The sequence below is a fragment of the Lepisosteus oculatus genome, chromosome 7 (genome assembly GCF_040954835.1).
Source record: "Lepisosteus oculatus isolate fLepOcu1 chromosome 7, fLepOcu1.hap2, whole genome shotgun sequence".
Lineage (NCBI taxonomy): Eukaryota > Metazoa > Chordata > Actinopteri > Semionotiformes > Lepisosteidae > Lepisosteus > Lepisosteus oculatus.
In genome coordinates this window covers 49270265-49296616 of record NC_090702.1, presented here as the reverse complement: position 1 = coordinate 49296616, position 26352 = coordinate 49270265, and the positions used below count along the sequence as shown (strand labels likewise).

The following is a 26352-nucleotide window of genomic DNA, read 5'->3' as shown; positions in this document are numbered from 1 at the left end:
GATTCCATTTGTAAACATTCTTCTGACTGGGCACCACTCTTTATAGATGAACCTGCTATTTTATTTATTTATGGGTATATTTTTAATAATGCTGTTCTTGGGCCACAACGTGTGAAATGGTGGCTTTGTCTAATCTGTAGGTATCACAAGAACCCAGAAATGATTAATAATTCTACATTTAAATCCTTAAAATATGTCCAACGTTCTACTGCAAGTACAATTCTTCATAATACAATATGTGCATATAATTTGGCAGTTCTGGGTCTGTATAACATTAGGTCTAAGAACTTCTTAAATCTAAATATTATTTGCATACTCCATTGTCAGAAGTAAGCAGTAATTCCCCTGCACGGAAAAAATGGATAATTCACACCTGAAGTAAAGAGTGAAAACATGCCCCAATACAATATTCACGAAGATTAGTGGAAACGTCTCTTGCTGAAGACTAACCACCTTCTCTGTGTAACGAGCTCTGTTCTTGCCCTCTGTTTGTGCTACCAGGCTTCTGAGAAACTCCGCATCCTGCAGCAGGGAGTTCGAACCCGGGCCGTGCCACTGAAAGAGGAGAAGTTTCACCGCGGGGTCAGGTGAGCCTGTGGTCCTGCGATTGCTTGGTTAATGGTTCTCAACCTCGTCTTGTGCAGGTGTCGGTGGGCTTTATTTTTGGCATTACTTTGTATTCCTCTTAATATAGTGATTTGTGTCTCCAAGCTTTTTTCCTTTTCTAAGCAACTAGACTGGAGAATGGCCCCCCTAAAGTTTTGTGTGGATGCAAGAGGCCGCAGCACAGGTTATTGACGTTTTGAAATGAGTTGGTTTTACAGGAGGCCACTCAGAAGCTCAAAACATGGTTCTTTTCTGCTGTGCTGTGAAAACAGGGGATTTCCATACACCAAAATATCCTTCTGAGTTACCATAAATGTCATGTTTAGGAAAACGACACATGGGTGTATATTTTAACAATAGCAAAATAAAAACAGACATACATGGTACAAGGATATTTTAAACACTAACACAGAATGTTGTTTCCACTGCAGTTTTTGCTCTGAAATGTCCCACACTCTCAAACGTTCCACACAACCAGAGTTTTTTTTTTCCAGCAAGAATGGAATTTAACCCTTTCATACACAAATCAAACACTACATTTTAAAGACAGGAATAAAATCTACAGCAGCCATATAACCTTACAACTCACAACTGGCAACCCACTGAAGCTAAGCCTGGTCAGTACCTACAGTAGATGGGAGATCTCCTGGGAAAAAAAAAGGTTGCTGCTGGAAGAGGTGTTAGTGGGGCCAGCAGGGGGTGCTCACCCTGCGGTCCATGTGGGTCCTAATGCCCCAGTATAGTGTCGGGGATGCTATACTGTAAGGAAGCGCTGTCCTTCAGATGAGACGTAAAAATCAAGGTCCTGACTCTCTGTGGTCATTAAAAATCCCAGGGCGTTTCTCGAAAAAAGTAGATAGATAAGACTTTATTGATCCCGAAGGGAAATTGATGTGTTACAGCAGTCCAGCCCAAGACAAGCAAAAACAGACATCAGAATAGATGAAAAATTATACGAAATAAATATAAAATAAAATAAATACATAAATACATAGGTGTGTGAAAAATGTGCTGATCATAGTCACTGTAAAAACAATAAAATATGTGCAAAATGTGCATAGGTTTATACAGACTGATTGTCCAAAAAGTACAATGGAGTAAACATGCTGTCCATAGAGGAGCAAATGAAGGGCTAACAGTCCTAGCCTGGGGCAGCGTTATACACCCTGACGGGAGGAGAGACCTGCGGAAACATTCCCTTGAACACCGTAGCTGGAGCAGTCTATTGCTAAATGTGCTCCGCTGCCCAGTAACAGTCCCATGAAGCGGATGAGAGGTGTTGTTCATGATGGCTGTGAGCTTGGTCAGCATTCTCCTCTCAGCCACCACCTCCAGCGGGTCAAGGCTCAGCCCCAACACAGAGCCAGCCTTCTTGATGAGTTTATTGAGCCTGCATCAGCACACAACAGCTTAGAAGATGGGCGCTGCCACCACTGATTCATAAAAAATGTGTAGCAGTATTCCACACACACCAAAGGACCTGAGCCTCTTAAGAAAATAGAGTCGGCTCTGACCTTTCTTGGACAGGGCGTCAGTGTCACCAGACCACACACCAGCTTATCATCCAGGTGTACCCCTAAGTACTTGTAGGACTGCCCCACGATCTATGTCCCTCACCCTGGATGGAAATAGGGTTCAGCAGAGACTTATTCCTTCGAAAGTATAAGTAGTATACGTATAAGTATAAGTAGTATAAGTAACCCTAGCGTCCTGGCCAAATTTCCCATTGGCCCTTACCAATCATAGCCTCCTAATAATCCCCATCTATGAATTGGCTTCTCTGTTCTCCTCCCCACTGAGAGCTGATGTGTGGTGAGGTCCTTTTTTTGGTCCTTTTTTGCTAAAATATACAATATTGTAACATTAGGAAATGCTAGCAGAAGGTAAGGCAGAGAAAAGTAAATGAATGTCATTTAAAACACATCAGCTTTAGTAAAGAAAAAATATAGAATGACCTTGTAAATTAATTATTTGAATGTAAAAAGTGTTAATTGAATCCAACATACAGAAAAAAGACTGGAAAGTATGGTAATGTCAAATTCTGCATTTCCCGCATTAATAAAAATAAAGATAAAACAATTTCTCTTTTGTGCATTTTTGGTACAGGAAGAGCAAAGAAACCAATCCTTGCACATAAACGCTTTAAACTATTTCAGCAAAGAACGTTTGTGATGGTTGTTTATCTCAAGTATGCCATCATAAATGCTTTATTATTGTGTTTAATATTTAATCCCTTTAAATTATTAAGTATACTTGAATATATTTTGTAAATATGTGTAGTCTATTACAGTGGATGTTAATAAAGGCAGAGAGAGGGCGGGCAGTACAGAGGGAGAAACTATTACATAACCAGGAGGGGGGCTGGCTAACAGATGTCAGCCAAGAAGGTTTTGCAGAACAGTGTCAGCCATCAGTCAGTGAGCTGCTGGATCTGCGAGTGGCTCCTAATCCTAGTCCTGGTATCTGTATCTGATGGGTTTCATTCCAACTCAGCTCTGCAGCTCCAGTCCCAGTTGATTACTTGCTTTAATTGCTTGCATGTTGTTTTTTAACTTGTTTTTTCAGTCAGTCTTGAAGAGTGTCAAAGTCCTGCAGTGTCAAAAATACTCTAATTCAAGGGTGCAGATTCTCATAATTTCAGTACACAGAGCATGTGCAGCATCTCCTCAACGTGCTAGTTATTTTTTTACTAAACAGCTTTTACTAGTTGATCAATTGATAACCTGTGGTACAAATGACACTGTATAAGACACACCCACAGGTAGTGATTTCATTGTATCAGACACAATAACTGGTAGTGATTTCACTGTATCAGACACAATAACTGGTAGTGATGACACTGTATCAGACACACCCACGGACAGAGGTGACACTGTATCAGACACACCCACAGGTAGTGATTTCACTGTATCAGACATAATAACTGGTAGTGATGACACTGTATCAGACACACCCACAGGTAGAGATGACACTGTATCAGACACACCCACGGACAGAGGTGACACTGTATCAGACACACCCACAGGTAGTGATTTCACTGTATCAGACACAATAACTGGTAGTGATGACACTGTATCAGACACACCCACAGACAGAGGTGACACTGTATCAGACACACCCACAGGTAGTGATTTCACTGTATCAGACACAATAACTGGTAGTGATGACACTGTATCAGACACACCCACAGACAGAGGTGACACTGTATCAGACACACCCACAGGTAGTGATTTCACTGTATCAGACACAATAACTGGTAGTGATGACACTGTATCAGACACACCCACAGACAGAGGTGACACTGTATCAGACACAATAACTGGTAGTGATGAAACTTTATTAATCATGCTCCCAGGCACATGTGTAGAGTAGACTGTTTCTGCCATGTTCACAGTGAGATGACACTGCATCAGATACATCAGCATGCAAGAATGATCCTGAATCAGACAATTCCACAGGTGAGAATGACACTGTGGCAGACAGGCCCCAGTGAGGTGGCACGTCCACTCTATCACCAACAATGGGCAATTTTTCCTTCTGCAGAGGTCCATTTGGCCACATTTATGATGACACCTCAACAGTGGCAGTTCTGAAGCCTGAAATCAGTACAAAAGGGATGATTCCAATTACAAATATCATTTAAAGTTTTAAGACCTGACCGTGAGTTTACAGGTATACCCTGAATAGAAAATTGAAATCAATTCGCCTATGATTAAGAATGCAGCAACACCCAGAAGGCCCAGTGTTACTCCAGGACCAGGGCTGGGGACCGCGGTGACACACCATCACACAAAGGCAAGCTCCTAAAGCACTTGTCTCTTTCCCCACGGCGCCGACAAGCGTCAACTCCCAAGCTTGTCAAAGCCCCTCTTTTTCTTCGCTACAGTCTAAAAAGTGACAGCTGGAGTCGGTCTTGCTTTCCAGCTCTCCAGCCCCCCAATCCCCAGCTGACCGTCTGAGCGGGAGCCTCCTCCGTCGCGGAGGTCAGTGGTGGCTGTGACAGCCCTGCGGCTCCTTCAGTTCTGACACCTGTGGTGCAGCGGCGTCAACCCCATGGAACGTGAGTCCGGAACGATAGCCCAGGCAGCGCCAAGAGAGCCCAGGAACAGCCCTGCCGGGTGTCATGACTGGGCCCCTGACAGCCCAGGCCGACGGAAGACAAAAGTGTGCCGTGTTGCAGGCGTAGGGGGTTGACTGGCTTCACATCCCCAAAAATCCGAAACTTTTCTTCAGCAGGCAATTCCCTGACGGCCACTATCCCAGAATTCCCCGACCGCATCTTTAAGTTTGTTGCGGTGTCTGCAGACAAGCAATTCTTCCGCCCTTGCTGTCTGCTCAGATGAGCTGATAAGTGAGGAGGAGGAGGTTAGTCTAAGGCCTCTGTGGTGATGAACTGTGCAGCTGGGTCACGTCGGAGGCGTAAGTGTCCCTGGGGGAGTTTAATAGGTGTGGGGGGGCACTGGCACCTAGCGCCCTGGCCTCCCTGCCCCGTCGTCAGCCCCCGTTATCACCATGATTGATTTTGCCTCCAGCAGGAGAGGTATCTGTTAATAACCACTGCAGCAAGCCTCTTGATGTCCCTGATAACACAAATCTTCTGCCCGCATTCCTTATTGCCAGGTTTATTTGCGACCCCAGATACAGCCATCCATCAACTTTAAACCAGAAGAACAGAGATGGGCGAACACGGAAAAGCTAGAGAAATCCCATCTCTGTGTGTGTGTGTGTGTGTGTGTGTGTGTGTGTGTGTGTGTGCACTTGTTATTTTTTTCTCTTTCTTTAATTCCCGTGCCTTTGCTACAGCTGTGCTGGAGCACGAATATTTCCTTGTGTGTGTTTCATTCCAGGTGAATACAGTAGCTGCATCTCGGTGCACTGAACTGTACAGATTCAGCAACAGAATCAATTAATTAATTCTTTTTATTTTGTCCCAGGCGTTTTCAAATTGTGTCCCTGCTGGCACTGCTGTTCTAGACGTGACAGGATCACAGGTCCTAGGCAGTCAGGACCACAGTTCTTTATCTTTCCATGCTGAAGGGTTAAACATTGCCGGGAGGCAAGCAGCAATATTTCAAAACATCCCCAGGTATTTTAATACAGGGAAACGTGCCAATAATCAGCAGTCCTTCAGCATTACAAAATAACAGAATGATGCAATTCGAGTACAAAATGTGAAAACCCAGACTCTGATCTGAAAAGCTTTATACGATTGCCTGCGTTCTGGAACACACAGCTCCAGGCTTTGATTAACCCTCAGATCTCTCTCTTTTCTATCCTTTTCTGTTTCTGCAGAAGTGATACAATCACAACAGGATGGAGTATGATTAGTTCAGCTGCCTAAAGTTTCTAGAACTGCCACGTTTCCATATTGACCTTACTTATCAGACACAGATTGCTGTTGAAGTATTGCTGCTTACTGTACATTCATTGGTTGATATTTTATTTCTGTAGAAGGGGATAAATACATTTTACATTTTGTAAGAGGTTTTGCATACAGTATGCTTCATTTATTCTTTTAGAATGGTCCCAAAACAAATTTACTGTACACACCACATAGAGAAAGAAACATTGCAGCAGTGTTACTGAGTGTGGTATTTAGAATTCAGATTTTGGGGATAATTTCTTGGGGTTTCAAATTTTATAACCTGAGTCTTTAAGTCCTTTTGCATGGAAACCTGTAGGTCCCTGCTTAAAATGGTTTATACATCTCTATGCACAGTAGCAACAGTATCATACTGTTCAATGGACATTAAAGCAGTGAGTAAAAAACAACCTGTTTGGTCTGTAGCAGTATATGTAATCCATACAACATAACCCTAATTTACATTTCCTATGTACGTATTTTAACAGCCCTCCAGGTTCCTGATTAATCTAATACGCCATCCAAATAGTGATTTTCTGCATTTATTTCAGCTGAAAGATATTTTAATTGTTATCCCTGTTGCCATCTGCTTTCAGAACAATTTCCTGCGGTGCTGGAGTTTAGCAGTGCCTTTTTAATGATCAGACAGTGGACTAACGGCACTGTAATATACTGACAGCTTTCAGTAGGGCCTTGGGCTTAGTGGGCTGTCCATTAAAACTGTTATACAATAAAGTATATAGTGCCATTTAAAATCTGTGCACTATAACCTAATATTTAATAGTTGAACATTTCCTCTTCATGAGTTTGGGGGAGAAATTGCCAAGTTCAGACATGCAGTTATGGCACTGAGCAAATCCTGCACTGAACCGATGCAATATGGCATTTTTACAGGTGTCTTAACATTTTCCATTATGTGGTTAAGTGGATTAAAAAATAATCTTAAAACAAGCTGATTCCAGAAGACCCTCCAGCCCTCAAGGACCCCCATACCATGTGTCTGTAATATGACAGTAAATTTTGTCCTATTAGAATTTTATCAAATATTACAGCTAATGAGGCTGATAACCAGAGGCACCGCTGTTCTTCCGATCTTTAGGGAAGATTATCAGGCCAGCACATGCTGCTCAGTTTAAAGTTACCTCTGCCTGCTGGGAATTCTGCACAGAGCAAGTTTCACCCAGAGACATGCAGCTCTAGTATAAATTAAATTTAAAGCATAATCCAATTCAGTATTGTTATAATGAATTGCAAATACTGCATTATTCTGTTATCTCTTTAGGCATAAAGGCTTTGTTTTGCTTTCATGAGCTAAATTGTTTTTGCCACATTCTGAATTTCTATCCCCTTGGTGATTCCTCCAGAAAGTTAGAAGGGCTTGTTCTCAAGAAACTCTTGAAATGAACGATACATTTTCCTCCTCGGCAGAGACGTCGTGTCAAATGAAGATTGGTTTGCTTCCAGGACAGGGCTGAGGTGCAAGCAGGTAGAAGGTTAATTAAAGAGTGAGCATGTTTGTGTTGCATAGGCTGCATTTCCACATGTTGCTGTTTCTGCGTGGCTGGGTATGGCAACTGTGTCACTGGATCTCAGACCAGCTGAAGGCAGCCTTTACCCATTCCCTCACCCTTCTTTTGTCTTTTGTTCCCATTTTCCCACACTCTTGACAAAGAATGTGCAATTTTAACACCTACATCATGATTAAAGCCCGTTCCACATTACACTTCACTGAAATTTAGGATAGGGATAAAGCACTCTAATGCTTGCTGTTCGGTGTTTCAGTACAATTTTTTGCAAAGAGTTGTGGGTAGGTGGCCTATGAAGGAGTCATGTCCAAGGTATAGTTTTGTCTTGCACCTCTTGCTTGCCGAGAGAGGCTTCGGCTCTCCTGCAACCCTGTATTGGATAAAGCAGGTAGTAACTGGATGAATGGATAGAATTGTGGGTGTCTGGAACAAACTTCGAAACTATGATCTTGAAACCACTTGCATTGAATGTTTCAAAGCAGCTGGTTGAGATGCTGAGGTCTTCAGACCTGCTAGTGTGACAAGTTCAGTTCTCCCCGCCCTGAGCACACACAGCGCCCTTCCCTAGACAATGGATGACTTAATGGATAACCTAGACAATGGATAACTTAATGGATAACCACATCAAGAGAGGTCCTACTGCATGCCACAGCAGAGTTCAACACTGTCTAGATTTCAGAGGAGGGTGACGTCACTCAGTGCACCAGGCTCTGTTATACCAGCAACCAAGTGACCAGGTGGATCGCTTCATTTGTAGCTTTAACTTTCTTAAAAAGAATACATCCTGGCCTCCATCCGTAGGAGAAGTTCATTTCATTTAGAGAACTTTTGTGAAGTTCTTTTTGATCCACAACCAGCTGATTTTGTATTTTAGTGCAAAAACAGGGCAGCAACTGTCAACAAACGTGCTTATCAGAGTTACATTAGTCCACCCTCAGAACATCGATCTAGTGTTCTCTCTTAACTTTTGTTTGAGATAAATTATTGCAGAATGTTCCCAGACCAGCAGTTACACATCATTGCTTCCTACACAAGATAAAAAAAGCTTTGATTTGTTTTTAACAGAATACAAAAGTAAGAAGTAAGGCAGAAGAATATGAAGCTAAACTGGTCCCATATTTGTTACAACTGCAACCAACATCCAGGCAGATGAAGTGATTGCCGCTGTTGATCCAGTATTTTCCTTTTGTCCGCTGATAGATTTAACAGAAGAGACTGTGAAAATGTAGCTGTTGTCTGTATTGTGAACTTGGTGCGGGAGTTGGACTCAGCTCCTAGCCCTTTCGCTTCTTTGTACACTAATACAAGTAAATCCTTTTTCCCAGTTGCTGAGCTGGCTATAATTTCTTGCCTGTTCTGCAAAGGCAGCTGAGAGAGTAAGAATATATATTTTTTTATCTTTTAAAAAGCGCTCTCTCTCTCTTTCTCTCTGTCTCTTTACTGCTGTAGTGACTCAATTGGGAACAGTTACAGCCCTGCAGCCCAAGACTTCTCCACATATTTCATCTATAAGCTCCTCGGCTCCAATGGTAAGGCTGAATTACTCACTGGTGGTGCTCTCCCCTCGCCCTTCTCTCCCTGTTCATCTTATAAATGTCCTTGAGCTCCAGAGATCTCTTTTACCTGAAGGCAGTGTGGTTTCAGCAGCCAGATGTAGTTTTGGAATCTGAAAGCCGGATCCTAAAGAGCTACAGATCTGTCTTGTTTTCATTCAAATCCGAAGTTTTATTTTTTATGGGCAAGTCACCTGTGCCCATACAATAAAAGCAGACAATCCGCACTGCACAAAGAGAACTGGGATGATTGTGGGCCTGTCCAAAACATATCCCTAGTACCATTTTAAATATTACCTTAACCTGTGATGGGAGGCATTCCAAAACCTGTGTATTTGTGTTTCGTCCACGTATGATCTTAAGTAATGAAAATGAGCTTGATGTTTGATGAATGGAGATGCCTATCGAATCAGTTTCAGATTAGAGCTGGGTTTGATGCAGATTGCTATAGTGTCCTCCACAGGACAGTGTGTTCCTGCAGGAAGCACCTTTCAGTATCATTAGCAGTTACTGCCTTTTTCCTGTTTAGCTTCTTGACTTTCCTTTTGTATGTGCTTTATGCCTGCATCGCTGGGTTAACTGGCAGTTTCCCTTCAATAGACTTTAAAATGTCTGTGTCAAAGACCTTATTGCTCCCCCCATAAAATGTTTTTTTAAAAATCAGCTCCAGAGACCTATTATCTGTCAGTTATACCCTCCTGTGCTCTTCATCGTGTGGGAGTGAAGGTCTCGGCTTTTCCAGACATGTTCCAAGGGATGGTGATAGATGCATTTGTAAATTATTCATAACAGCACTTCAGAAGGTAGAAAAAAACAGAGTAAGGAGATCTAGAAAATATATACAGTATATATAGCAGTTGCTTGGCATGGGAAATAGAGTCAAAGGAAAGACAAGAAAACAAAAAAAAATATGTTTGTGTGACTATTTCTCTGAGGTTTCTTTCCAGTGATTAAGGTGTGGATTTAGGGAGATTTGTTCTTGCAGATGTCCATAAAACTGGTGTTTATGGCTCCTCTAAAGCTCTCTTCTTGAAGTTGTCTGTTAAATTGATGTTTTAGTGTGGAGAATTGGCTTAGAAGGACCAGGAAATTCTTGGGAATATTCTGAATATTTACAGTCGCTGAAGTGTTATAGTTTTAAAAATAAATGAACAAAGCCTCTGTTCATCCTGTTCCAGAGATGTTCGTCAGAAAGATATTGTCTCAGTCCATTTAGAAAATTTACAGAGTGCAAGTTTTCCAGTTTTAGATGAATCTTTAAAACCTACATCACCACCCTGAGTCATCTGCTACTCAACTACGGCCTGGATCCACGTATTAGAGACATCAAAGTCAATGGACAGTGGCCTCCCACTGCTTTAATTATGAGGCTGACACTTTTATCTTATTCTATTTTTTCAAATAGGCAATGTGGTCTATTTTTCTTAACTAAGCTCTGACATTTTAAGGTTGATAATTTGTTGTTGATCATGTGTTATCAGTCTTTTATTGAATTTGTTTTACCTCCTGCCCTGATCAGCTTGTTTGGAAATCTGAATCTGAGCAGCAAGAACAAACTGTGAAATACTGTCAAACTGTGTCAGAACGTGCAGTGGTGCTGATCTTTCGGCCCCATCCCATGTATATCTGTTACTGGTCTTGCATCAAGCATATTCCATCCTAGGGGACTCTTCACACCCTTTGAAAGATGATTCTCTTGTTCACGTCTGTGTTGTATTGTTTGTGTGTTTTCTTTGTATTGTCTGCTGCTGTAAAACAAATTGCCCCTTTGGGGATAGTGAGGACACGCTCTCACTCTCCTTATCCAAATTTACTCATGTGCTCGTTTACTGTATACAGGTTTGTCTTTTACTGATGCACTGCCCAAGGGAGCAACACCTGTATCCTAATAGAGGTTTCGTGGTTAGAAGAAGCCCTGACCACTGCACAACATACTGTACCTGGACTGAGTTTTGGTATTAACCCTTAGGCCTACGTTTGTATCAGCTTTCCCCAAAGGACAGCTGAGGGGATGTTCCTGTGGCAGGTGCACAACTCCAGCTGTAGTGCCATGGAGTCTGCAGATCTGCATTCTGACTGAGCTCTTACCTACAGTACATAATTTAGCTAATTAGTGCCTTAAAATGACCCATCTAAAAATAAGTTATGCTTCTTTCAGTGAGGAGGATTAAACTCTTATTACATTATTGCATTAGAAGAGGTACAGTATAACTAGTCATTTATTTATGTACTGTAGTCTTCATCACCCAATGTTACCCATGCATGTTGTCCTGTCTCATGTTCAAGTTTGAAAGATGTACAGAGCCTCCAGTGTCTGTGTCACCTGGGGATTTTGGAGGAGTAAAAATCAAATATCAGTCCAGAAGCAGATGTGATCAATAAATAATTATACACTACAAATAAAAGAGAAAGCAAAATCTTAAGTGATTATCCCTTATAATATTTATTGTGCTCTCACAGATTCAGTTAATTACTTTTTCAAAGTTTACAGAGTGAGATAGCTCATAAATAGCTGTGTTTAATTTTCCTCCCACGTTTTCAGTTCGCATTAATTCTTCTGAATATACACACAGCATGGGGAACAGTATGGTCGACAGCTCTGTTGAATATGAAATGATGGGGTCTCTCCACCTCCACAGATGGTACACAAACAGACAAGCTGCTTGTTGGTGGTGCCTGTTGGGCTTTTCTGATATTTTCTTCTGTGTGATGAGAACATTATGAGTAGAGAGAATCTTCAATTGAATTTCGAGAGTGAAGAATGGTGAAGTCTGTAAGAACTTGCTTCCCTTTTGGATATAACTAGATTTGTCAATTATTTTAAAAATAGATGGTGTGGAAACATCAAAATGAAAATCATGGATCTGAAGTTTTTTGGAATTTGATTTATTCTCCAAGTGGACTAGCTGTCCACTTCCCAAAGTTCAGGAATTAAGATTAATGGATTCCACGTTCAGTGGGTTGCATCACCCTTGAGCAGCCTCATTTTATTAAGTTTCTGTACCTACGCTAAAATACCCAGTTGCATAAACGAGTAAAAATGTAAGACATTGAGGATAAAGGTGTCAGCCACACAAATTAATAACTTCACAACTATAAGCTCAAAATCTAAGTTAATAGAAACAAGCCGTTTAATCTGAAATATAAAACAAAGGTGGGAAACGCCCATTATAAAAGGGTAACCTCAGATTTAACCATTGTGATGGGTCCAACCACATAGCCTCTTCTTCTACCACACAGAGTTCTGTTTCAAGAGGTTGAACATATAAAAGCAGACATACAGTAGGCATAATGCCAGCTTTATTGCTCACTATATTCTTCAAACAATAAGTAAAGCATTAACCCGTTGCAACCCATTTGATTTGTTGTTTTTTAAGAAACTGCATTGCTGTCAGGTATGCTGTCGTATGAATGTGGAGCAGGGTGTAGAGACATTTAGGACATAGAAAACATTTTTCAGCGTTATTAACCCAGGTGATAGCAGTTGTATCATGCATGAGGTAATCATGCTGGCTTTCTTAGGAGTTCTTCGCATGCTTAATATCTCTCTGCGTGTCAAAAGAGGAGGAGCAAAATGTTAAAAAGAGCTGTGCAAATGCAAGGATAACACATTCTTCCTTTCAGAATTTTATTTTAATCTTATTTTAGATGATACATTTTATAAAAGTGTGCGTTTTCATTTTATAATCTGGATTTGAAGCTCCTCAGTCATTTCTTTTGCAGACCAAGTATTCTTGCAGTGAGAGCAGTGACTGAACATTAACTATGAGCATTAGAACATTAACTATATTAAAAGCAGATATCTGTTTTTTTTATTGATCTTCTGATTTTACAAGGCTACATTCAGGCGTCTTTGGTAAGCCTTGCAATGGTTTGAACGGAGTCCAAGGCTTAGTTTGCACGAAGCATGAAATCTACTCGTTTTGTTAACGGTGCTCTTCGTTATATAAGTAAAGCACCTGGTGTGAGTTTCAAAAACCGTAGGGTCAGCAAATCTTAAATAAGTGCTGCATGAGAACTTAAATCATTGTTATATAATGTCTTATACACCCCGGATTTCATTTTTTCTCAGCTGCTGATTCTGTTACCCTGCCATTCAAACACACTTCCATGACACAACTTACAAACTGTCCTGAAGTCTCCACACTTCTCTACACCTCCTTGCCCAAAACCCACACCTGGTAACACCCAGTCCCAGTTTTCTTAGCCCGTCTCTAATGACAATATTGATCCGCAGTGTACAGAACCTTGAAAATTAGATATTATTATATCGCATTACATATTACATATTACAGTTTATTCCCCAAATTGTTTTGTTTTTTCAAAAACATTAAAATGCAATCGCACTTTTCATTCAGAAAATCCAGAGCTGGACTTTGTTTCAGCTACGACACTTGACTTCAACCTGTTTGTGCGTCAACTCTGTGATTGCTCTTCACTGTGATGAATGATCTTTTGTAGGTCACTAGGAAATTTCAGAAATTCACCTAGAAAATTCACAGAAGCACAGAGAGAATAGCAATGCTGGCATTTTCCCGGGTGCTAAAATATAGCATCTCCACCTTGTGCACTCGATAATTTTCCTCAATAAGAAAAAGGAGGAGACGTGTCTAACTCAGTCTGAAACAAAAGCAGCAATCTGTGAAGAATTCTATTTCACAGGCAGCACATTTTGAATTCACCCCTGCAACAGAGAAAGTGACAAACGAATTCAAAAATTTCACAAGTGCCTATAAAGGAACATTGAGAGAAGCTGAATAGCAGATGGTTTAACCTTTGGAAATGCTTCATACAGTATATATTCACCCCATACTTCAGATACTTCATTTAAACTAATTAGGAATAGTTAGCTGAAAAGTAACATCACAGTTTTTTGCATTGCCATTTTATTTAAAGTAATTTCTGTCTCATAGGCTAATAATGACATCCCTTTGTCTGATGTGGTTTGTAGGCTGTATTGTAGCAAAAAAGACCTCCTGCTTCACAAAGGAGATTAGTGGTCCAAAGTATCTGTAATAAGAATAAATAAATGTGATCCAGAAGCAGTATTTTCTGTAAAATCCATATAATCCAGGTCAACGTAATCCAGATCAGAAAATGTAAGATTACAGAATCTAGATCACTTTATGTGGATTAAAAGAATTGAAGATTAGTATAGAAGAGATCATGAGAAAGTTGACAACTGAGAAATTAGTAGTTAAATGAACCAAAGATTTAATTGAATCCAGGATCATCCAGCCATTTCTTGTAGAAGCCAGGGTACAGTGGCCAGCCCGCAGCTACAGTATATCACCATCCAGCTCACAACTGGCAGCTCACTGAAGCTCAGCAGGTGTGGGCCTGGTCAGTACCTGGATGGTAGACCCCTGGGAAAGCTGAGGTTGCTGCTGGAAGAGGTGTTAGTGGGGCCAGTAGGGTGCGCTCACCCTGTAGTCCGTGTGGGTCCTAATGCCCCAGTATAGTGACGGGGACACTATACTGTAAAAAAGGCTCTATGCTTCAGATGAGACATAAAACCGAGGTCCTGACTCTCTATGATCATTAAAAATGCCAGGACGTCTCTTAAAACTAGCAGTGGTGCCAACCCCAGTGTTCTGGCCAAATTTCCCATTGGCCCTTACCAATCATGGCCTCCTAATAATCCCCCTCTATGAATTGGCTTCATCACTCTGCTCTCCTCCCCACTGATAGCTGATGTGTGGGGAGTGTACTGGCGCACTATGGCTGCTGTCGCATCATCCAGGTGGTGGTGAGTCCCCATTACCTGTAAAGCACTTTGAGTGGAGTGTCCAGAAAAGCACCATATAAGTGTAGGATATTATTATTATTATTATTATTATTATTATTATTATTATTATTATTATTAGTAGTAGTAGTAGTAGTAGTACAAACATGGCTTGTTCCGCATCTCATTCCACAAACCATCAAGTAAAGTAATACCTCCAGTCCACAAGTGCACTGCTCTGTAACTTCCATTTTTCTCTGATTTGCATTTCGCTCTTGAAGACACCCATGGGACTGACTTACTCAAAGCCTTTGAAAATTATGAAAGTTTGAATCTGGAGTTCTCTCTGATTAAAACAAAAATAACGGGCCTTTTACCTAAATTTTAGAAACATAGCACATGAGATAGAAGTTACCCTATTTTGTGGCAATATTGATATTATTGTAAGCACAAAAACATGGATAATCCAGAGTGATGGAGATGAATGTAACGTTAGCAGATACACGCTGTTCTGGACAGGCAGGAAAGACTGAAGAGGGAGGTGTAGCAACTAGATGTATTGAAAGAGTATTCATTAGCTTGAGAACTAATTCTGAGAATCTGTATCAGTCAGACTTGTAAAAGTTGTGCACAGTAATACATCACCAATTACATATGTTGATGTTTATTGCTTCATTATAATTAATCTATTAAGAATCTATGTGCAAAGGACGTTTGGGGTTTTAACTTTCCCCACATAGACCGAGAAATGCCAGCAGCAGAGACCAAAATGGAAGACATGGTTGACAGCACGGCCGATGACCGTTTTCTTGCTTTGTTGATGTGGCTAAAAAAGGTGACAGGTAGGTGTCACGGACGTCCAAAGGGACTAACCGTGGGGAGCAGGAGAGTAGAAAAAGACCCATATGCGTAGCGGCGAGACGGGAAAAAGGCCCGGGCTCATTAGTGCAAAGAGTTCGGGAATGCCGTATAGAAACCTATGCCCTCAGGGAGCGGACGTGAGGCGCCCTGGTGCTAGGCGGGTCTCAGGACATCCGAACGTCAATGCTGAGCCAGGACAGAGTGCAAGACCCGGAAATATATAGCCCAAGGGAAAGACAGGGACAGGAAGGACAGCAGACCGGAAACTAGGGACAGGACAGAGAAGGAGCGCCCTCTGGCTGCAGAGGGTGTGACAGTAGGTTAGTCTCAACTGTTGACAAATACAACACAGAATGGGGCTAACAGAGGTGAGGGAACTGTAATCATGATATGGGGTACTTTATAGAATACTTTAGAACTGATCAGTTTGAGCAGTCCAAATTAAGAGTTTATAATTTTGGGAATACAGAATTTGGCGGAGCGAGACAGATTTTAAGTAAATTGGGATAGGATATATACTGAATCAAATTTGTTGCCGTCATAATATAAAATATATAACTATATACAGTATACTATAAATGTATACAGTCCATACTGTATATATTTAATACTTATCATACAGTAAATATCCTTAGTATTCACGTTGCCATGGACCAGGAGGAACGATATTTCGATCCCCTGTATACCTGTACATAGCTGGAATGACAAATAAACTTGAACTTGTCTAAGCCCGATCTAAACTAGTGATCAGATCCATTACACAGGCAGCAATTAGCGCTGGTGATTAAGGGCTCTGTTGTAACAAAAACCAGAAGACACAGGAGGACTGCAGGACTAGGAATCAGTGGTCCGAAGATGAAAATGATATGTCAATATAAACGCCTAATTCTTTTTCATAGGTCACTTCTTCAAGCTCATTAGCAGAGAAAGTAGAGTGTTTGGCATTTCGTGTGTGTGTGTTGCATTAAGACACCTCCACAAGAGATCGTCTAACAAAACAGGTTGATATCAGTTGACAGCTGCCAAAGCTAAAATAAGCTTTGCCTACATCAGGCATGTAAAGAAATTGATTTTTTTTTATCAAAACGAAAACCTGTCCAAAGACTTGCTTATCAAATGAGAAAAGAGCAGTCCACATGAACAATGGTAGCTATTCAGAATAAAAATCATAGTGAAATTTATGACCTCCGCCTCATTAATAAACCTTTCAACAAATTTACAAAAATCTTTTTAATTGGCAAAGAAGCTATTCTACCACAGACTTTTTTAAAAGATATCCATTCCTTTGACATTCCTGTTGGAGGAGAATTTGAGTTGTTCATTCAAACTGATAAGTTGCTGTACCTGTCTTACACAGCTTCCTTGTAGAAGTCCCTTCTTAAACAACTCTTCCATCAGTCCCAGACATATAAAATGCAAGATCCACTTGAGTGCACCTGTGTTCACCCCATAACGTTGCTTAATCATGATGGCAAGGTCATTGCAGGAAAGATGCCAGAAAGTTGGAAACTTCAACCTTAAATTATTAACCTTGATTTAGATACTTGATTAGAAGTAGGTATTCTTCCAGTTACATTCAATGCCTATTTACTTCTGCAGATTGTTTATAAGCACAACAGGTCCATTGCATTGCCAATATCATTGAAGCTGCGAAAGCATTCGGCTGAGTTGAAAGGAGCTTCCTTTTTTTTCAACCCTTTATAAAATGGGTCCTGTTTATGTGCCTTTATTGAAATGCTGTGGTTTGCTTTAATAGTATGGTTTCTGACACAGATTCCCTCTAAGGGCGGGATCTACACAAAGAGATCTCCTATACCCACTTCTTTGTGCCTTGGCAACAGAGCAGTTGTGTGAGGATATCTTCACTCCTGGCTTGGGGGCGAAGCCGAGGGGTCCCTAATAGGCTTCCGTAGGGAGCAGCCATTTTGGCTCTTGATAAGAATCAGGTGTGGATACTGAGTGATAGCGAGATTGACAGGCCTCAATTGAGTACACTTGTACTCAAAGCTAATGAGAACCAGCTGATATAACCTACAAGGAACAGAAGAGGAATGTTTTTTTAGGAGGGGAAAACTGGTGGAGAAATGGAAAATTTGTGAGTAAAAGAAATAAAGTCAGACAGTTATTATGTAGTGGTTTGGACTTAGTCCAACCTCTTGTTAAGGTAGGGAAAAGTTGTAAAGGTGTAGTCAGAGGCTGAACGTAAGATAAACAAGTGTTTTATTGATCCGCCATCTGATGCACTGGTTGAACACATCAGATCCAATGCCAACTTTGAAGGTGTGTGTGTGTGAGAGTAATAACATTTTCCTGTACACTATATTGCTTTATGTATCATATCTTGAGAATGTGCTATCCTTGCTACACTAAACATCAGGTCCCAGTCTAGTTAATATATTCCCTGGGTGTAAAGTCAGCTTCAATATATCATATGCATGTCCTCTGCACTTACTGCTTTCTAACCACATGACAAACTTGATTCTGCTGGGCACTAAAAGGCATCTACCCTCCACAATTTGTGCAAAAAGAATTACTTGCCGTTACTGGAAAATATAGTGGCTTTCCCTCCCGCTATCCTTGCTAGGACATGTATTCCTAATAAATGTTCTCCCTAGATTTAACTACTTGATCCCAATGCTGCATGCTGCTGTGAAGTGCAGGGTTTTTTTTTTTGTCTCCATTAAAAGGAGAACCTTAACAATGCTTTTGTGACAATTATAATATTTGATAAAAAATAACGTGAGCCCCTTGTTTGACCACCTTATGTCTGTTTGATAAAGGAATCTTGATATAGTTGTCCATTATTTTTAATTTTAAAAAGTAATCCCTTACACCAGTTGTAATGGATTACTTTTTTAAAGTAACTTTTGCTTTTTTTAAAGTAACACTGCTTCCCTGCACCACTATCGCATAAAGTCTGCCTAAAAAATAGTCATTGGTTTGTTTGAGACACAATGAGATCTGCTCCCCCACAATCAAGTCAAAGTCACAGAATCAGTGATAAATTCATTAACAGATTCAACATATCGACCTACATGAGATATCTTTTGTTTTCCTTCCTTGTTGTTGCTCATGTAAAACGGAACCAGGGCACATGTAAGCATGCATCTGACAGAAATTCAACCTTTTTGGTACTAGATTTTAATGCTTCTAAAACATCTTAGCCTTGAACCCTTGTCTGTGTCTCCTGAGCTCATCCTCAGATTTACCTTTAGAAGCAGGTAAAGAAATCTCACTGGTTACAATCACGTTGCCTGTGGATAGGAGCCTTTCCTCTCTGGTGTTTCAGTCCTACGCCATCTTTGACAGTAAGGATCACTCAGGCTTCAGAATTTCTGCCACTCGAAAAAAACTGACTGCGGGGGGGGCGAGAAATTCTATACGTTGTTCTCTCCTTTATTGCATTTCACTGAGAACACTGGGAGAGAATAATTGTCTTCTCGTCTCTCCTTTTACTAGATTTACTTGACAGCATTGTTTGAAGAAGGGACAGAGACATATTTCTTAGCACAAAACTCTCTAGGTTCTCTGATTAATGATTCTGTTATTATGTCAGCGATACCTATCAACGGTCTTGGGGAAAGAAAGTTAATTTTTAAACCATTATAGTTATTTTGTAGGGGATTACTTTCCTAAATGGAAAAAACATGCTTTTATGATATGTACACTTTATACACACTTGATAGATCACTGTTACTGATGTTTTATTTAAATTATTTTGCCTCAAATCATTGTTTATCTTAAGAATGAATCCCTTGTTCCAGTATCTGTAAAGGATTATGTTTTATAAGCAGCTTCTCTCAGCCCTGCCTCCCAATGTGCCTCCATCATATAAAGTCTGCCCAACAATTCCTCATTCATTTTTAACAGGTATTTTACTTTTTCTCTCTGATTATCATCTGTTATTATGCACTTTTTAATTTTTTATTGCTTTTATCTCATTAGACTTTACTCTTGCAAATGTAAAATAAATGTTTTAAATAATAAAAGAAAAGGGTCTTGAATCACAGGCCCTGCCAGAGCTCTTAGGTTTCTCAGATGGGCAGATCACCCCACTTTGCAAAATGCCACAGATCAGTTTCCTCAGATGAAAGTAGTGTTTGCAGGTGTTTTGTAGAACAGCTAATGCCAGTCAGACAGACAGCCTCTGAACTGTGTCCATCAGCTGAGTTAAAGAAAAGTAACCTGCATGTCCATTGAATGGCTTACAGAATTGTTTTTGCTGGGGCCATACATTGGTTTTGCATTGTGACCAAAACCCTGATAATTCGCCTACATTATAAAGGGCTGAGCTAGAAAGCTGTTTCAATCGGGGATGTTCAAAAATGACATTTACTTTCATGCACCCATGAGTAAGTGCATGCTAAAATATATATTTGATGGCGATTGAGAGAAATTTGAAGTTCCTACAGCTCCAGTGCTCTGGGCGGTGGAGACACGCTACAGTACCAATCAAACAGTAGCAGGCGTCTGAGAATCCAGGTCCCGTTGTTTTAAGTATTTGATTTCTGGAGTCCTTTGGTTTTGTTTAATAAATCAAATTCGAGGGCAGGAGAAAGAGAGACAATTTACTTGCTTTTTTTGCCTTTATTGACTTAAGCTCCCGATTGCTTTCGGAGTCAGCCTTACTGAAAGCTGAAACAGCTGATTTCATTTCTCCAGTGCTTGCTCCGGGCCTTGGTTCACAGAACCTGTATCGCTCCCCTGTCAAGCCATTTCAGTCCCGAAACCGCCCTGACTAGCTCTACCAAGAGCCCCTCAGCAGCACTGAAAACAATAAGACAGAATCTGAAACCCAATTTAGGGGATAACTCGAAAATCAGTTCTGCTGAGCCACCTGTATCTCTGCTTCTGGCAGTGTGCAGAAAATACTATCTTTCTAGGGTTTCTTTTTTTTTAAATTATGTCAGGATATATTGCAGTCATCTAAAGAGCAGGACTGCTGAGACCTTCTCCATGATTCCATTGAGAAGATCAAAAAAAGATAAGGTGTTATATGTATGAAAAAAGAGAAAACTGAATTGTGTGCACAAAAAGTTACTTTTGGTACATTGAATTGATTTCAAAATTAGTTTAAAGCATCAGCCAGATATAGGATAGGAGATTAATACTTGAGGGTCATGTACTATCACACTCCCACCTTGTGGGGGAGCACTGGAAAGGAATATGTTATTATTAAAGAGTCAAAGAATGGCAGCCATTTAAACATAAAGAGGAATGTACTGTATGAAGAGAGACTAATAAAAATGTTAAACTTCAAGATGTGCCTGGTACTCATATTTCATAAGGAGCAAATGTATTTCCAGTTTTTGCAAGCTTTGGCATTTTAAAATTACATGTACATTAATGTGGAGTAAAACTGACTCAACTCACTACCAACTGAGTTATAACATTAAGAAGTTTTCTGAAAGTCTGATTTGCTGCACTTCAGAATATAGCAGTTTTCTGTGGTTACATTTTTAGAGGTTAAATACTATCCTCTCCTTCTGAGCCAGCAGTCGTAAATGTGAAGCACTATCTTCAGTATCACAGCAGTAATTAGTAGGACATCTCTCCCCTTTCTCCTGTGGTAACAGTGTGACATTGTAACCCCTGACAGTTTCTCTCTCTGATCTAGACCCCCTGGAGCAAAGTGAGGAGGAGATGGCAGGTCTGAAGGTCACTAAACATCATGGCAACACGGAGCCCTGCAGGGAAGAGAAGAGACACTGGAGGAGGCAGAGCTACAGGTAAGAACCACCCAGAAGCAGGCAGGTAAGGGATTTCTTTACTGTTGCAATGTTACGTTAAGAGTTTGCATGCCTAAACCCAGCTCATCCAAGGCTTCCAGTAAAGTAATCTCACTTTACATTAGTAAGAAGTGGATAACGGTCACACAACCTTCAATGTTGTCTTCTCATGTTGGGCAATATTTAAAAGACAGACGCTTCACACCTGTCAGACCCTGGAACCTATCATTACGTGTACTGTAGATGCCATGCACTTCTAGATAATGTCTGGGGTGGAGCAGTTCACAATCACAGGCAGTGGGTGTACAGAACAGCCTCTCAGGTGAAGAAGCCATTTATTTTGTCATCTGAACCTGAGCTGTAGTGCTGCTTGTTTTTTTATCTGCTTGGGTTATTCGTTTATTAAAAAGTCAAGAATGGTATTAGTGAATAACAAGACTCAACTCCTGCAAAACCACTGGTCCCTGGTGACCTTTGGGGGGAAGAGGGGGGGGGGGATCTTTTTTAACCACAACATGTGTTCATTCCATGAACTGCCACCCCCAGCTTTCAGATGACTGGGTCTCGTTCTTTTGTTGTGCTGCGCGTGTGCTTTTAAACAACGAGGCGATGAGAGATTAGATTAGACAGCACCGCTGGAAGTGTTGCGTTGGGCTTTGCCGTGTGATAGCTCTCTGCCGAGAAAGATGTTATACAGGTTAGAAGTACATTCTCTCTCGGGAAGGGAAGCTTCGCGACTTTCATTTTCTCTATATCCTCATTTTTCAATTCTGGGGTATTGATTTTTTTTTTTAGTTATTATTATTGTAGTACTGCCATTCTCTACTTCTGATGCATTTCAATTGCATTTCCTGGAGTGTGATCAGTGGTCGAGCATATTGAGTTGCCTGCAAATGGAGTTTATTATGTAGGCAGTGAATGTATTGGAGGACAGAGGCAGTCCCTCTGGGCAAAGACTCGCTGGTCCTATTGATCTGCACATGGAGCTGCAGCTGTTGCTACAGTCAGTGTCTGAGACTGCAGATCTCAGGCCAAATAGACTAACCATTTTGGCTCAGAACAGTAGTCATCGGGCATTAATCATGGAATAAAATCACATTTCTCATCAAGTTTCCATTTCATTGTGAACAGCATTGATGTTATAATACAATCCAATACACGACAAAGCTCTGTCTCTCTTATAGAGACATACAGCCAGCTGACTATTTTTGTTGTCAATGATTTATTACCCTTTATAAGTAGCCGCATTACTGCCAGACTGGGCCTGGTCAATACTGGGATGAAAGACCTCCCAAAAAAAAAAACAGGGTTGTTGCTGTAGGTGACATTGGTGGATCAGTAGGTGGCGCTCCTTCCTTTGGGCCAGCATTTCTAAATCAATGTAGGATGACTGAGGACACAATGCTGTTGGAGGATTTGACACAAAGTTCCTGACCACTGAGTCTTTCAGGATCCCATGGCACAAGAGCAGTGATGTTAACTCCGATGTTCCAGCTCAGGGTCTTAACAATCTGGCCTCCATGAAATTCCCCCTTAACTCAACCTGAGAAGTAACTTTTCACTTTCTGGACTTTGGTGGCAGATAAAGAAGGGTCACCTCCTATACCGCATATAAAGTACATTATGATTCCCTGATTCTTTGCAATAAAAAGTAATATACAAATTCTTGGAGGATTAGGATGAGGATGATGATGATGATGATTATATTCAGGGATGGGATGGACATTTCTTTGGAAAAGAAAACAGTATAAAATAAAAATCTCGGGGGGAATTTACTCAAAGAAAGTGATGAAGGTTTAGGTTTAGATTGGGTCCCGGAGATTGTGCACGTCTTGTAAAATAAAAATCTCAGGGGGAATTTACTCAAAGAAAGTGATGAAGGTTTAGGTTTAGATTGGGTCCCGGAGATTGTGCACGTCTTGTAACATGGTTCATTCACCTACTGTTATTTTTAATCTGTGGCCTGGAGACTGTAGAGGGACTGCTGATGGAATTTGAGGAAGACAGGGGGAACGTTCACCTTTGTGCAGTGTGTAAAATCAATTTTCTCTCTAAGCAATCAAGTCGGAACTCAGGCATGCATTGTCATTATCCTCCAACATTAGCATAAATATTGTATTGCGAACATGTTTTTGTGTCCAGCTAGATCTCAGATTCTCCTGTGAATGCAACATTTTGAAATGGGGTCCCTCGCAGCCAGTTTAACTGTGTACTATTAAGCACAATCAGAATGTATCGCCACTGCAGCAAAAGTCCCTCAGATACTTCAATCCAAAATGCCTGCCTACTTTTTTATTTCTCAGCCTTTGCCCGCAGAGACTGGTATTGCTTTGCTACAGCACCCCCACCTAGCACCACACACGCCCCCCCTCTAATCTCTTTGAGCATTTATCACTTTCATCTCATTTAAAATGCCCCTCTAATCGACTGTGATAGCAGGGATGTTGCAAGTAAAAACTGCGTAATGAAATGTGACAACAGCACCATTAGTATGCATTTTAAAGAGTGATGCTCAATTGCGGCCTGGCTGTCAGAGCTGTCTTTAAACAGCCCCCTCTCCGTGCTGCAAAGCGTGCCTCTGACGTCAGGCTCCTCCAGCTCCTTCGAGATCCCAGTTACCAGCTGTTTTGGCCATTAAGCAGAGCAGAGCAAATGCTCCTGTTTTGCGAGGATGTTTTGCTGCTGGGTTTATTGAGATGAGCACAATCTTAGCACTGGAAATTCATGGCACACAAACCTGCAATGTTGTATTATCACTTACTACTGGCTATAGCCTTTTCATTCATCACACATGAAAACCAGTGGCTTACTTGAACATTGTATGGGATCTAGAGCAGAATCTATATTCTTAAACTTGACACACGACAGATAGATCATTTGAGGTGGCAGGTTGATCCCTACAGGACTTCCTCGCAATGCAGCTGAAAGGAAAGTGGAAGAGAAAGTCAAAGATCTAAACATATTCAAAGGAAGGCAGAAAGTACATTTCCATGTCAATATTGAAGAGATGCATGAGAGAAGGATTTTCCCAAAATATGAACCTTTGAGAAAGGGCAGAAAAGATCTTACCAGTTTTCTTACAATAGAAAAAAACAATGCAAAATAGGATGTTCCATTTTACACAGATCAGACCACATGCAGGTGCCCAGATCCATCACACCCCAGAGATCCATTCTGGAGAGCTTGTGTCTCAGTTGAGCAGACATTTCATGTATTATGTGCGCCCCTTTAAAAATGATCATGGTCTCACTGCACATTCTAACACAATCATACATTGTCAATGTCAAAACTACATTTCATTTGCCATTTGTATTGATTTCCTTGCCTTATTTAGTTGTTAATGTGTCAACATAAACACCTACAATTTCTGTTTTAATGTGTAGCCTCTTCTAGCTCAGCATTTCCCATGTGTTTATGATTTCATTTTTTGCCACCAGCATGCAACACTCTGCACTTTAAATGTTGCTGCCAGGCAGGTGTCTGCCCTTTCCTGGCCATGTTTTTATTGAAATGTGATAACACTCAAGGCTCTTGGAAAACTTGAATTGATTTTAACGGGGAAAAAAAGCATATGTTGATGAAGTGATCTCTGCATATTAACAAAACACCAAATCTCCCAAAGTATGGACTTGCTTATTTTTTGTTCTGGTATCCTCAGAGATACAAGACTATCCCTAGACTGATTCTACAAGACAATGTTGTCTCCTTCCTTGTCCCTGTCTTTAACTCATTCTCCCACTTTTCCTTCGGTCAATCACTCTCTTTCTCTGTCCTGCTCATCCTCTTTCCCAGTGCCATTGCATAATCAGGCCATTCTCCCTTATTTTACTGGCGATCTCAGCTAGCATAGGTTGCCAGTCATGTGTTGGTGCTCATCAGCTGAATGGCCTCGGGACTGAACAGTCCCTTCTATGGGACCTAATGTCTGCAGTGATTCCATCAGGTTAGGCACATCTCCCAGGATCGGGGAACTCTGGGAGGGCGTAATTGCTGTTTTATTCTTCTGCAGAACAGGAGCTGAGAAACTAGGGGTAAGACTGGAGTGGGGGGTATTCTAGTTGGCTGTTAAGGCTCTTCCTAATTGTACCAACAGAACCAACAGAGCCTTCCCACCCATGCAGTAGTGAATCTAGCTTTGGGCTGCAGGGTTGATTGTGATCATCACCACTAAATCAAAAGCCCATTAAAAACAATATGTACAGTGCCTTGCGAAAGTATTCGGCCCCCTTGAACTTTTCAACCTTTTGCCACATTTCAGGCTTCAAACATAAAGATATAAATTTTTTATTTTATGTGAAGAATCACCAACAAGTGGGACACAATTGTGAAGTGGAACGAAATCTATTGGATTTTTTAAACTTTTTTAACTAATAAAATAATGAAAAGTGGGGCGTGCAAAATTATTCGGCCCCTTTACTTTCAGTGCAGCAAACTCACTCCAGAAGTTCAGCGAGGATCTCTGAATGATCCAATGTTGTCCTAAATGACTGATGGTGATAAATAGAATCCACCTGTGTGTAATCAAGTCTCTGTATAAATGCACCTGCTCTGTGATAGTCTCAAGGTTCTGTTGAAAGCGCAGAGAGCATCATGAAGACCAAGGAACACACCAGGCAGGTCCGTAATACTGTTGTGGAGAAGTTTAAAGCCGGATTTGGATACAAAAAGATTTCCCAAGCTTCAAACATCCCAAGGAGCACTGTGCAAGCGATCATCTTGAAATGGAAGGAGTATCAGACCACTGCAAATCTACCAAGACCTGGCCGTCCCTCTAAACTTTCAGCTCAGACAAGGAGAAGACTGATCAGAGATGCAGCCAAGAGGCCCATGATCACTCTGGATGAACTGCAGAGAACTACAGCTGAGGTGGGAGAGTCTGTCCATAGGACAACAATCAGTCTTACACTGCACAAATCTGGCCTTTATGGAAGAGTGGCAAGAAGAAAGCCATTTCTCAAAGATATCCATAAAAAGTCTCGTCTAAAGTTTG

At 40.9% G+C, this 26352-nt stretch overlaps 1 protein-coding gene across 2 annotated transcripts in view; it reads left to right on the top strand.

Moving 5' to 3' along the window:
- Nucleotides 1–26352, top strand: part of LOC102688582 (dynein axonemal heavy chain 3-like) — a 238715-nt gene that overhangs the window by 17121 nt on the left and 195242 nt on the right. For both annotated transcript variants that reach the window (XM_069192669.1, XM_069192671.1), the window contains exons 2-4: nucleotides 502–587; nucleotides 8944–9023; nucleotides 21251–21362. In XM_069192669.1, the coding sequence (XP_069048770.1) occupies nucleotides 502–587; nucleotides 8944–9023; nucleotides 21251–21362 (278 nt within the window). The remainder of the gene's footprint in view (nucleotides 1–501; nucleotides 588–8943; nucleotides 9024–21250; nucleotides 21363–26352) is intronic.